A 10,922-nucleotide genomic window follows, 5' to 3' on the forward strand; every position below is an offset into this window, starting at 1 on the left:
GTCACATGCCATCTCTCGTTACCTGTCAATCACTTCACGTTGCAAATTGTGGTGGAAGTCTTCTGAAAAAAACTTGGGCAGAAGGCCAAACCAGAGTCAGCAAAATTCCAGTTGGATGTTGAAGATTGTTTTATTTGGAGTTACGCTCACAAGTTGCAGATCTTTTCGATGATCCAAAATAGGACATTTTATGTTGATTATTTTTTTGTGGGCCAATACAAATGAAATTTGAAAGCTTCCAAAGTTTAATAAATCAGACACTAAAATTTTTTTACACAAAAATGCTTTGCGGCGGTTACTTGGCTGAAAAAATATTTCACAGGGGCAAAAATGAGATGGTCGAGGGCAGGACGAGAGGGTCGTTTGAATGTCATTATGAAGCGGGAATGAAGGTTGAACGTAAACATCATCTTGGCTGCTACGCTTCACTCGGCTCCTTCCGTGCTGATTGCGGCTACTGCAGACACGTAGTAAGGTCCTTCTCTTAGGTAGCTCTTGAGTGAAATGTAATTCTGGCTACCCAGAATCGCCGCTGCGCTCGACAAACTCAAGAGCGAGCCCACCAGTTCAAACTTGGCGTCTTTGGCATCCTTGCTTTGACCGGTGGAACGATCCAGGATGAATTCCATGAAACCGGGCGTGTTCACCATCAACCTCTGACCCCACGGTTGAGCGGCGATGACCTGATAGACAAAAGGCCACTGATAAACATGTGACGAGAAATGATTCATTCCATTTGTGTTTTGTGCTCTTTTGATAAAATCCCACGAGCGCTTACAGTGAAGACCCGTAAGGCGGCACAATGCAACTCCGGGAAGGGCTGAGTGCTGATGTCACGAATCATGTCAATGGGCTGCTTGGACAAAAGGCGGAACCAGGACTCTGTCAATGCCAGAAGGTCTTCGGTCTGCTGCTCCGGCTTGAGGGAGGGAAAAAAAAACGTCAAGTCTTTTTTCCCCCCTCCCACATAAAGCTTCTTGAGAGGACACAAACATACCGGCAGAGTAAGGAGATGCGAAATGGCCTCCAAGCAACGCACACGGAGTTCGGTCGCCCCGGCGCTCGCAAGCTGGCTCATCCTTAACATCACCGACTTAAATTTGTCACCTGAAGTCACACCGAGAAGAAATTTGAAGAGTAAATTGTATCATTAGTTGCGAAAAAACTTCATATTCACTCACTGTAAAATATTTACTCCAGTCACTGTCAATCATGACTTCATACAAAACTACTTGAAATTGTCAACGCTTTCATGGCTTGATGGTATACGGCCTCTCAATGGTCACTTTTGGTACTACAAGTAAAAAAAATCTGTCAACGTTTACCCTTGCTATACATGTGCCCACATTTATCACATTTGTAATATTGCAAGAGACAATTAGAGATCTTATCAATCTTTCAAAACACAAGTATCATGCATTTGACCATTAAAAAGAAAACGTCTAGAGCAGATGCGCCCTCAAATCCATCCCACCCGTTTTCTGCAGCACTTGCTTCCCTTCCACAGTCGAGCCCAGCAGTCCCAACGTGTCCAGAGCAACGCCGACCATCACGGGATCCGGGTCTACGGCCATCTCAAACACTTTGTTCCCGAAGATCGGGTAGTCTTCGCACACCCGCTGCGGACCTTGCACAAAGGATAGGACGCCGAAAAATTTCACGAAACCTGCAGAAAGGGTCCAGCAATCAGACATGCAGTCTTGACAGCCAACATGAAACGTTTTAGAGGGAGTATTTTGTTACCCGGCAGATACAATGAGGAGAAAGGATCCGCGTCTGCATCGATCATCATCTTGGCAATCTTGTTCATGACACGCTGACCTAATAAGTACTTTCGGCCATGCTCAGTTTGGGCAATCGTGGTCACCATCTCAATGGCCGTGGCCCTGAAACGTAAAAATCAACCTCAACTTTTTCATCCGCAAGGCAACTCTGAGTGACTTTTTGGGTTGTTTTAATGTCCGTTCTGATTACCTGATTAAAACATCGTCTCCTGTCAATTCTCCAATGAGCTGATCAATGATTTCGGGGCAGGCATAGAAACCGAGGGAACACGAGGATTCCGACAAGATCTCCACAACCAGCTGGGAATAAAAAAATCGAAATAAAACTAAAGTTACAAACAGACAATTATTTCATCCCCTGCTGAATCCTTTTTTGCCCACGTTTAACTCAAGTACAATAAAAGGAAGGAAAAAAAATGTTCCTTTCAATCAGTAAGCTTTTGTCATTTTCGTTGTTTCCAATTCAGCAAGGGATCAAATCATCTTTTTTTCCGCATATACCTCATAGACTCGATATCGGATGATGTCGCTGACGGTCATCACGTCCTTCAGAACATTCACCAAGTCACTGAGGATAAGTTTGTTAACGCCGCTTTGGGTGCGGCCTAGCTTGGACAGGGACTGGATGGCCTGCAGTCGTTTCGTTTACGTTAGGAAGCATCAACATCAATTCATTTGGAGGCAAATTGCAAAGTCGCCGCGTACCTGTTTTGCCACCTTCATGTTCTCCGTTGCAATGGAGCGCATCACAGTTACAATGATGTCACGACTGTTGAGGATTTCCACCGCGGCATCCGGGTGCTCTGCCATCCTACCCACCTGAAAAAAAAATAAAAACAGAGGACAGGTTAGTTACCCATCTGAAGTTGATCATTTGTGCTGCTTTGCAAATTGTTCAGGTCTAATTTGACCCATTCTGTATGTCATGTTTTTTTCCAAAAGTGACAAAATTCACACAAAAAATGAAAACATTTTCAAATATTATTTTTGCACAGGTGCTACAAAACAGGTTCTTGCAGCTCAAATTTGACTTTGTCTCTCCTAAAGCAGCTTTTGAGATCTACCACTGCATTTAAAATCAAGGAAAATAAGAGTAATCTTTAAACTGTGAAACTGCGCATTTCCATAAATGTGTGTATTTTTATCGGTCAGCTGTAACAGGACAGTCCTGACAACTGTCTGTGCTTCCACTGTATTTGTGCTGATGTGTATTTTTATGGGAAAGTCAATCTCAGTTAACTCCGAAGCCCAGATACTTGAAATCAACAAACAGAGTAAAAAAAATAAATAAATAAAACTTCATAGTTCACTGTCGGCAAGCTGGTTACCTGAGTCAAAGTCAGTATCTTGACAGTGTCGTTGGGGTGCGTCAGACCTGCTTGCAGCTCAGCTCTGTAGTTGTGGACCACCTGCAGGGGGCTGCAGGCCATTAAAATGCGTTGGAGGATGTCCACGCACAGTTCAACCTGCTCCCTGTCAATGCAGAAATTGCCAGTGGTCTCATTATGAGTGTCAATTGGAGTATTTCAATGACAACCATTAGGTGGAGGACTGCGAGCTACGTATGGCATTGCAATATCATTTATAGCATTACAATGACCGCAGAGCAATGTCGAAAACAAAAGCAATAGATTTTAGTCTGCACATAGACATTTTCTCAACATTTAAAACTGCTCCAGTGGCAATCTTGTTTTTATGATGACATCACAGAACTGTATAGATTAAAGGCAGCACATTTATTCTTGGCTCATATTTCAATACGTAATCAGAATAATAATGTCGCTGAATGTTAGAAGACTGACAAAGTGAAATACATGCTCATAACAATGACCGCGGAGAAAAATAGTGTCATACAAACCTTTCATTTGTGTTTAACAAAGAGAAGATCACTTCGAAGCGATGCCCGCTAACAAAGTCCCTCAAGTCACTCAAGGGTATGGATAAGAGTGCAGTTTTAAGGCACTGAAGCTCTTCAATCGGCACTTCTGTGTTGGAAATTTCTTCCAGCAAACTCTCGATCGAGGCAGCCATTCTGTCTTCTGTTTACATTTACAGCAGCGACTCTTCTTCTTTATCGTTTTATGGTGGGCGATGCACACGCCAAGTAGCATTCGCGCCGTCTGGTGGCCTAATTTGACGCTGCATTGGTGGTCACAAATGAATTCATCTGGGTGCTCATGTTAGGAATCCAATACATTTAAATAATTCACCAGGCTGCTCACTGAGATATAAAAAAAGGTTTATACACCACAAACATAATATTAATCACAATGCTGAGTTTCGACTTGTGGAGCCCACATAGAACATATTATTATAAAGAAATTTCGGGAGTTGACTTCCTATTAATGGGTTAACTATATCCCGGATTTGGGCAGTGGGAATATCCTCTTGCGTGTGACTTGTAAAAAAAAAGTGCACATTTTTCTGTGATTTGTAACACTGTGTGAAACACACTCGTAAATGGATAAATTTGTCTAAAAAAATAAGTTGTTATATTTATTGCGAGGACCAGTTTTCCAAGTATGCACCTTTGAAAACTAGTTGACCGTCCACCGTTTTAGACGGTCCCCAAAATAGTAGGCTACAGTAATGACGTATTCGTGCCTGACTTCCCACATTTTTAACACAACATTTTTTAAACTCAAGTACCTGTATTTTTATTTAAGTCCACAGTGTGGCTATTTTTGCCACTTTTGGTTATTATTAATAACATGTTAAAAAACACAAATCACGGCGTCAGACTCCCGGCGAGATTGAGTTCGCATACGTGGCACACGACGGTTGCAGAAGCGTGAAGGCTGAGCGGGGAGGAGGACCAGACCGCCAGCTTCTGGCTCGTCAAATCGCGGTGCATTGTGGGGCGGAGGCGGCCTTTCCTCAACACTGCAAAGAGCAGTAGTTCGGCTGCAGGCACATCTTTTTAAGTAAATAACGTCAACGCGGAGGGGAGTCTCGAGCAAGCATTGAAAAAGAGCCTCCAAAGTGTGTCGGATAAAGCCTTTCTAATTGGTATTAAACACCCGTTTGCTCGACAAACATGGGGCAGGAGGATCTCATGAGCACGGCCGAAGACGTGGCAGACCAGGCAAGTTGAATTATTAGCACGCGCCAGCTAGCTCCGTAATGCACGCTGCTGTAACCCTGCACTCGGGCCGAGAACCAAAAAAAAATGACGTCCTGACACTTAAATACTTCAAGACTAGCGTTTAGGTGAACGGCTCGCCGCCTTGTCGTCGATTTAATTAACATGACAAACCTGTTATGTGGCAATCCTATCGTCGTGTCGCCCTCTTCTTCTTCCACTTGCACTTCATTCAAGTGAGAAGTTGTCGCTTGTCGTCCAGTCAAGATGCAGTGCGTGTCGGCAGGGTGTCAGCCAGATGATAGCCGGTATCAAGAGGTACGAATACAAGTTGTTTTTAACAATTTTGCTACTGTTCGCGGATTTCAAGTCACCGGACTTATTGAGCAAGTTGCAGCTCACATTTGCCTAACTGGCAGTGTTGCGTGATTTTTGGCAAAGTTAGCCCCCTTTTCTGTGCCACGTTTTTTTAACGATAAAACTACTCTCAAATAGGCATTTATGTGTGTTTATGAGCACTCATTATCATATTGCATCTTAAGGCGAGAGCTGAAGTGAAAGATTAAAGGATGTTGTCTTAACTCTGTTTATATTGCACTATGTTGTTATTTTTACACTGTCCTCGCATTGCAAAGTTAAACTAAAGAATTTAAGTGTCGAACCGGGACTATTTGATGGAAACGTATTTGGATTGGCTCCCATTTTGTCCATTCATGCCTCACACTGTAGTCATGGAGGGACTTGTTGCAATGTGATTGGTTGGCAGGCACTGGCTGTGCTGACGTGGTTCTTGGATTGGGCGGGGCTAGACACCTGCGTAGACCTGTACTGAGTCCTCCGTCATCTTCTGAGTGTAATTGAGACTTTGTGAATTGAGTAAAATGAGTGTCTAATTTAATAATAGTAATAATAATATTTATAATTATAACTATAATAATACAAACAAATAAACAATAATAATAATAGGAAATAGTAACATAATAAAATATAATAGAATACAACTTTATTTACATTGTGCATTTCACCACAGCTGGAACTGTAACAAAGCACTTTACATATGATGTGATATAAATTAGACATATTAAACATATACAGTAGATACTAGTGATGGGTTGATGATGTGTCATGAAGCGTGTTCACACAATTACACACTGTGTTGATACTGTTTTGCTCTTGTGTCACTGACCCCTGACACCTGCTGGACGTCTGTTTTTTGCATAGAATTGGTGGGTCGAGGGTTTGTTTCTTTTCCCTGTAGTTCATCGGAGGCTCGATTTGATTTTGAAATTGCTTGTTGTTCTTATTCAAATGCTGTCGAGATTTGTTTTTGGGGAATGTTGATTCCCGAGCCTTGTGCGCAATTTGTCCAATTTTGATTGGCCCAAAGTAGGAACAACTTGTTCCGCCGCATGCCGCGTAATGACTAACTGGCAAGCAGATTCCTCTGTGAGCTTTACTAATTGCCGCCGCATAATTTGGCAACGGAGAATTCCTTCAGCCCGGGCAACCTGGCCCTTCCCAAAAGAGCAATTGTTTTGGGGTTCTGTTAAGCACGGCGGCCGTGTAACCTGTTGTTATGACTTGCTTGCTCATCCTCTCTTTTGTCTTTCCTGATTTTATAGTTCCTGCGGGTGACGAAACAGTACCTGCCTCACCTGGCGCGTCTGTGTCTCATTAGCACCTTCCTGGAGGATGGCATCCGCATGTGGTTCCAGTGGAGCGACCAGCGGGACTACATCGACAACACATGGAACTGTGGCTACTTACTGGCGACGTGCTTCGTGCTCATTAATCTATTAGGCCAGCTCGGTGAGTGGATGCTAAGATAATGCAAGATCAGAAACTCCTTGTTAGGCTGCAGAAGGTTGTTCCCAAGTTGCTATTTTAGCACTTTTAAATTGCCACCGAGTACTCCTTTGCTTTTCACGAGGCTGAACCAATAGGGTTTTTGTTATTTATTTTCAGAATAACATTCAGATCGGATAATAATGTACCTGAGTAATAAAATGATGAAGATCAAATCAAATGACTTTTTTTTGTTCCCTCAATGCAATTTTTTGAGGGGGCTGTGAATGAATGTTTGATTGACGCATTTTATATTGTAATATGTAAAAAGTTGAAAGTATTGGTCAATTTTAAGAGTTAATATTGTCTTTTTATTGTTGATCTTCACACGCACAGTTCTCCCAAATATTTGAAGCACGTTTGCGTCATATTTGATTGACCGAGCTGGGCACTTGACCCTTTTTTGCCAGTCAGTCCCCCGTCCTGCGGCCTTGGCCTCCCTGGCCTTATTCAAAAATGCTAAAGTCCTGGTAACTTGTTTTTTATCAAGCTGCTGCGTTGATAAAAGTGTTCAAACAATAGCGACTATTGTGCTAAATAAAGAATGAATTCCATCTTGAGGAATCTCGTGATGTTTACGTCGATCTCCGCGTGTCAGACGGCTGTAACGCGGCTGATCTGATTAACAGGGTGGAGCATGTAAACGGCGGATCGGAAAAGCTCACGTCAGATCTAAACAGGTGACCAGAGATCTTCATTCGGAATGATTTCAATCAGAATGACAAAAAAAAGTCTCCATGTCCTCCTCGTCCTCCTTCTTCTTCGTCTCATTCTTCTTTCTTCTTCTCCACAAACATGCCCAATACAAGTACGCACAGTTGATAGTGGCAAATTTTGTCGTTTTGCCATTTCGCCGGGTAGGTTGAGATGAACTTTTGCTGTCTCCTCACAGGTGGCTGCATCCTCATCCTCAGCCGAAATTTTGTACAGCATGCCTGCTTTGGATTATTTGGCATCATAGCTCTACAGGTGACATCAAATAGTTGTGAATGTGGAACAAAAACATTGTCTCGTATCTGAAATATATTTTTGTATTTGCCACCAGACTATTGCCTACAGCATTTTATGGGATATCAAATTTTTGATGAGGTAAGCCCTCCACATAGTTATCTGTCCAAGTGATTTATTTTTTTTTTTTTTTTGGAGGGTTGAGTGTGTAATTTTGAGTTTTCCTCCTTCCTCTTGAAGAAACCTGGCCTTGGGTGGTGGTCTCCTGTTGTTGCTGGCCGAGTCACGTTCAGAAGGGAAGAGCATGTTTGCCGGCGTGCCGTCCATGGGCGAGAGTTCGCCCAAACAGTACATGCAGCTGGGCGGCCGCATTCTGCTGGTTCTCATGTTCATGTCGCTGGTCCATTTTGACACCAATTTCTTCTCTGTGAGTACTCACACCACTTGTTAATTTCAATTAGAAATCTATGGCGTCCTCATCAAGCTTACTAAATGTATCTTTTTAAGTGCCATGACACAATTTTGTATGCAAAGCTGGTTCGCCACTGACTTCTTTATATGTACAATCCTTTTTTTTTTTCTTTTCTTATGGGTAATTCTGGCTATTACTGTCATTTCTGGACTACGGCACAAACCTTATTAAAAGCCACAACAGCTAAATTTAGCCATAAAAACGAATTTGTACAAATATTGTCTGCTTGCCTTTATTAGGTGCGAGTCTCCATGTTAGAACACAAGACATTTTTAGCCGAGCTATCGTGTTAGCGAAAGAGCGCAAAAAGACACTAAAGCTGAGGGTAGGGTGCATAGAAATGACTCTGATGGTTTGATCCGCTTGGTAAATTGTAAACCCCAACCTCCACGCCCGCCTTCCCCCTTGAACCTTTCCTCTGATCTACAGATCCTGCAAAATCTGGTGGGCACCGCCCTCATCATCCTGGTGGCCATCGGCTTCAAGACCAAGCTGGCGGCGCTGACACTCGTCTTGTGGCTGCTGGCGATGAACGTCTACTTCAACGCCTTCTGGACCATCCCCGTCTACAAGCCCATGCATGACTTCCTCAAGTATGACTTCTTCCAGACCACCTCTGTCATCGGAGGCCTGCTGCTGGTGGTGGCCCTCGGGCCTGGAGGCGTGTCCATGGACGAGAAAAAGAAAGAGTGGTAGGGAGAGAAGAGAGAAAAAAAGAAAGCAAATGCACAGCATCACCGACCGGGACTCAAAGACCCCCACCCCTCCTGCCCACCATCCCTCTCGCTCTCTCTGTTGGTTCACCTGGATACGCAGGGTTTGTTCTATATGTTTTCAATTATTTTTCGGCCAAAACCTTAGAATTTTTTTTATGTTTCTTCATGTCATTCTTCTCATTCGAACACGGTTATATTCTTTCTCAACTAATATACTATTCCCAAGAAGAAGGTGAAATAGGCCCGTATATTTCAAGTTAAAATTCTTCTTTGGTCTGTGAATGGTTGCACACGAACCTGTTTTATTGGCGTCATCATGGATTGGGATTTCCCAAACTTTTTTGACTCGCGAATTGAAATTAGTTTTTTCTCAGGATCCCAACATTGCAAAATTGTTGTTCATAATTAGTGAAAGCGAACACAGATGTGAATTAAAAATCCCTTTTGTTAAGAAAATGTGTGCCTGCTTGATGATCCAGAAAATGACAATCAGGGACCCGTTTAAAAATTGAAGTTTGGGAACTCCTGTTGCATGATGGACCTTCATACTTGGCAAAAGGGAGAAAATGCAGTCGTCGGGGTTGCCAGCATGGATGCTGATCATGTCCAGAATGAGAATCTATTGTGGGGACACTTAATTAACAACGACTTACTTGGACTCTCCGGGTTTCACGTCCCGCCTTCCATGCAGCGTTGTACTCTCAAGCCAAACAACTGACTGACAAGCCATGTTTGTCTCGATGGGGTTGTGCGTTTGTGTACATGATGTACAAAATGGTGGATTGACATGCTCCATTTGGAAATCACATTGCGGTTGTTAGAGCCAGGACTTGTCGTTGGGCGCCTTGCTTCCGTATGTCTCGTGAACTGTGTATGATTATAGAGGGGAGGGGTTTGGAGTTCCAGGTGGGAGGAGGCTCTATCCATGTTTTGTCAAATGCCATATTCTGCGATCCACAAACGCAAAGAGGACTAAGCAGATAATTTTTTTCTCTTTCTGCCTAGTATTTTTTGCCTTAGTTACATGAAAATAAAATATTGTTTTGATTTTCTGAATTTTATATTGTTTATTTTTTCCCTTTCAAATTTGGAATTTCATGTCAGAAAATAATTAAATCAAATACAGAGTGACTACTTAATGACAAGCCCTTCAAATGGTCCCAAAATACTGCAAATATTTTAAGTGGCAGATGGGTATTGAAAATAAAGGGACCCCCAAAACGAGCAATTACTTCCACTTCAATTCCTCTTCAAATACAATTTTCACTAGTCATTAAAAAAAAAGAAGTTTGGAGCTATTCAACTTTTGAGTGAAATTTTAGGATGAACCTAAAATGCACTATAGCCCTGGTAGGTGAACTAAACACTTGAATGCACATAACCAACTAGTTAGTGTTTCTATATTTTATGCACACTTTCTGTTCCCAACCCTATACGGAACTAAAAAGGCAAAATATATTCCAAGTGTCATTAATGGAAATGTTTTTTAATGCAGTGAATAGAAGTAAAATAACTGGCATAAAATAATCGAAAACAAACAGAAAAATCTACACAAGTGTACTTGTTACCACTGAATAAACAAGCATCACGAGGTTAAACACGGACCACATAAACCATATTTTTCGCCAAAAAAAATGTGAATGATGAGAAATTGCCTTATTGCCACAGAAATCACACGTAGTTTTACTGTGTTCAAGAATGCTGCATTCGAGAAAGGTGGAAACACAAAAAAGGTTACTTAAAAAAGGGACCACGAGCGAGTTCAATGTGGTGTTACTCACCGTGAAGGTAAAAAGCGAAGCCACCGGCGGCCATCTTACGTTGCTACTTGCCAATGCTGCATTCATGGAAGGGAGGGAAGTCAGATTAATTCCACTCGATTTTCCTACACATTTTTACGGACTCCAACGAAACGTCTTAATAATTTCCTTAATATACTATATTCCTTAGTTAATATGAATTCAGTAATATAGTATCTTCAAAACATTTCATTCATTACACCAAATAATTTTAAGCAGGGAGATAACTGCAGATCTTCATCCAGTCAGTACAAATCCGGTTGTGTCACATGAAGC

At 42.2% G+C, this 10,922-nt stretch overlaps 2 protein-coding genes across 4 annotated transcripts; one reads left to right on the forward strand and one right to left on the reverse strand.

Annotated features, from left to right (window-relative positions):
• Positions 1–111: 111 nt before the first annotated feature.
• On the reverse strand, positions 112–5,494 carry psmd5 (proteasome 26S subunit, non-ATPase 5). 2 transcript variants are annotated; one of them, XM_088281409.1, is made up of 11 exons: positions 5,041–5,493; positions 3,643–3,923; positions 3,113–3,257; positions 2,490–2,603; positions 2,286–2,414; positions 1,975–2,084; positions 1,744–1,886; positions 1,475–1,666; positions 998–1,107; positions 779–919; positions 112–683 (listed from the first exon to the last, which is right to left on the reverse strand). In XM_088281409.1, exons 2-11 carry the CDS (start codon positions 3,813–3,815, stop codon positions 426–428), a joined length of 1,515 nt encoding a protein of 504 aa, XP_088137535.1. In that variant the 5' UTR covers positions 3,816–3,923; positions 5,041–5,493; the 3' UTR covers positions 112–425. The 2 variants fall into 2 exon arrangements, with proteins under 2 accessions (XP_088137535.1, XP_088137536.1); XM_088281410.1 differs by lacking the exon at positions 3,643–3,923 and having other exon boundaries at positions 5,041–5,494.
• LOC148318827 (surfeit locus protein 4) lies at positions 4,544–9,903 on the forward strand. Of its 2 annotated transcripts, none has more exons than XM_088281412.1 (6): positions 4,544–4,869; positions 6,489–6,675; positions 7,604–7,680; positions 7,757–7,800; positions 7,900–8,086; positions 8,561–9,903. In XM_088281412.1, exons 1-6 carry the CDS (start codon positions 4,822–4,824, stop codon positions 8,825–8,827), a joined length of 810 nt encoding a protein of 269 aa, XP_088137538.1. In that variant the 5' UTR covers positions 4,544–4,821; the 3' UTR covers positions 8,828–9,903. The 2 variants fall into 2 exon arrangements, with proteins under 2 accessions (XP_088137538.1, XP_088137537.1); XM_088281411.1 differs by lacking the exon at positions 4,544–4,869 and adding an exon at positions 5,025–5,184.
• The last annotated feature ends 1,019 nt before the right edge of the window (positions 9,904–10,922 follow it).

The sequence above is a fragment of the Idiotropiscis lumnitzeri genome, chromosome 18 (assembly GCF_059441095.1).
Source record: "Idiotropiscis lumnitzeri isolate Australia: NSW breed Sydney's pygmy pipehorse chromosome 18, RoL_Ilum_1.0, whole genome shotgun sequence".
NCBI lineage: Eukaryota > Metazoa > Chordata > Actinopteri > Syngnathiformes > Syngnathidae > Idiotropiscis > Idiotropiscis lumnitzeri.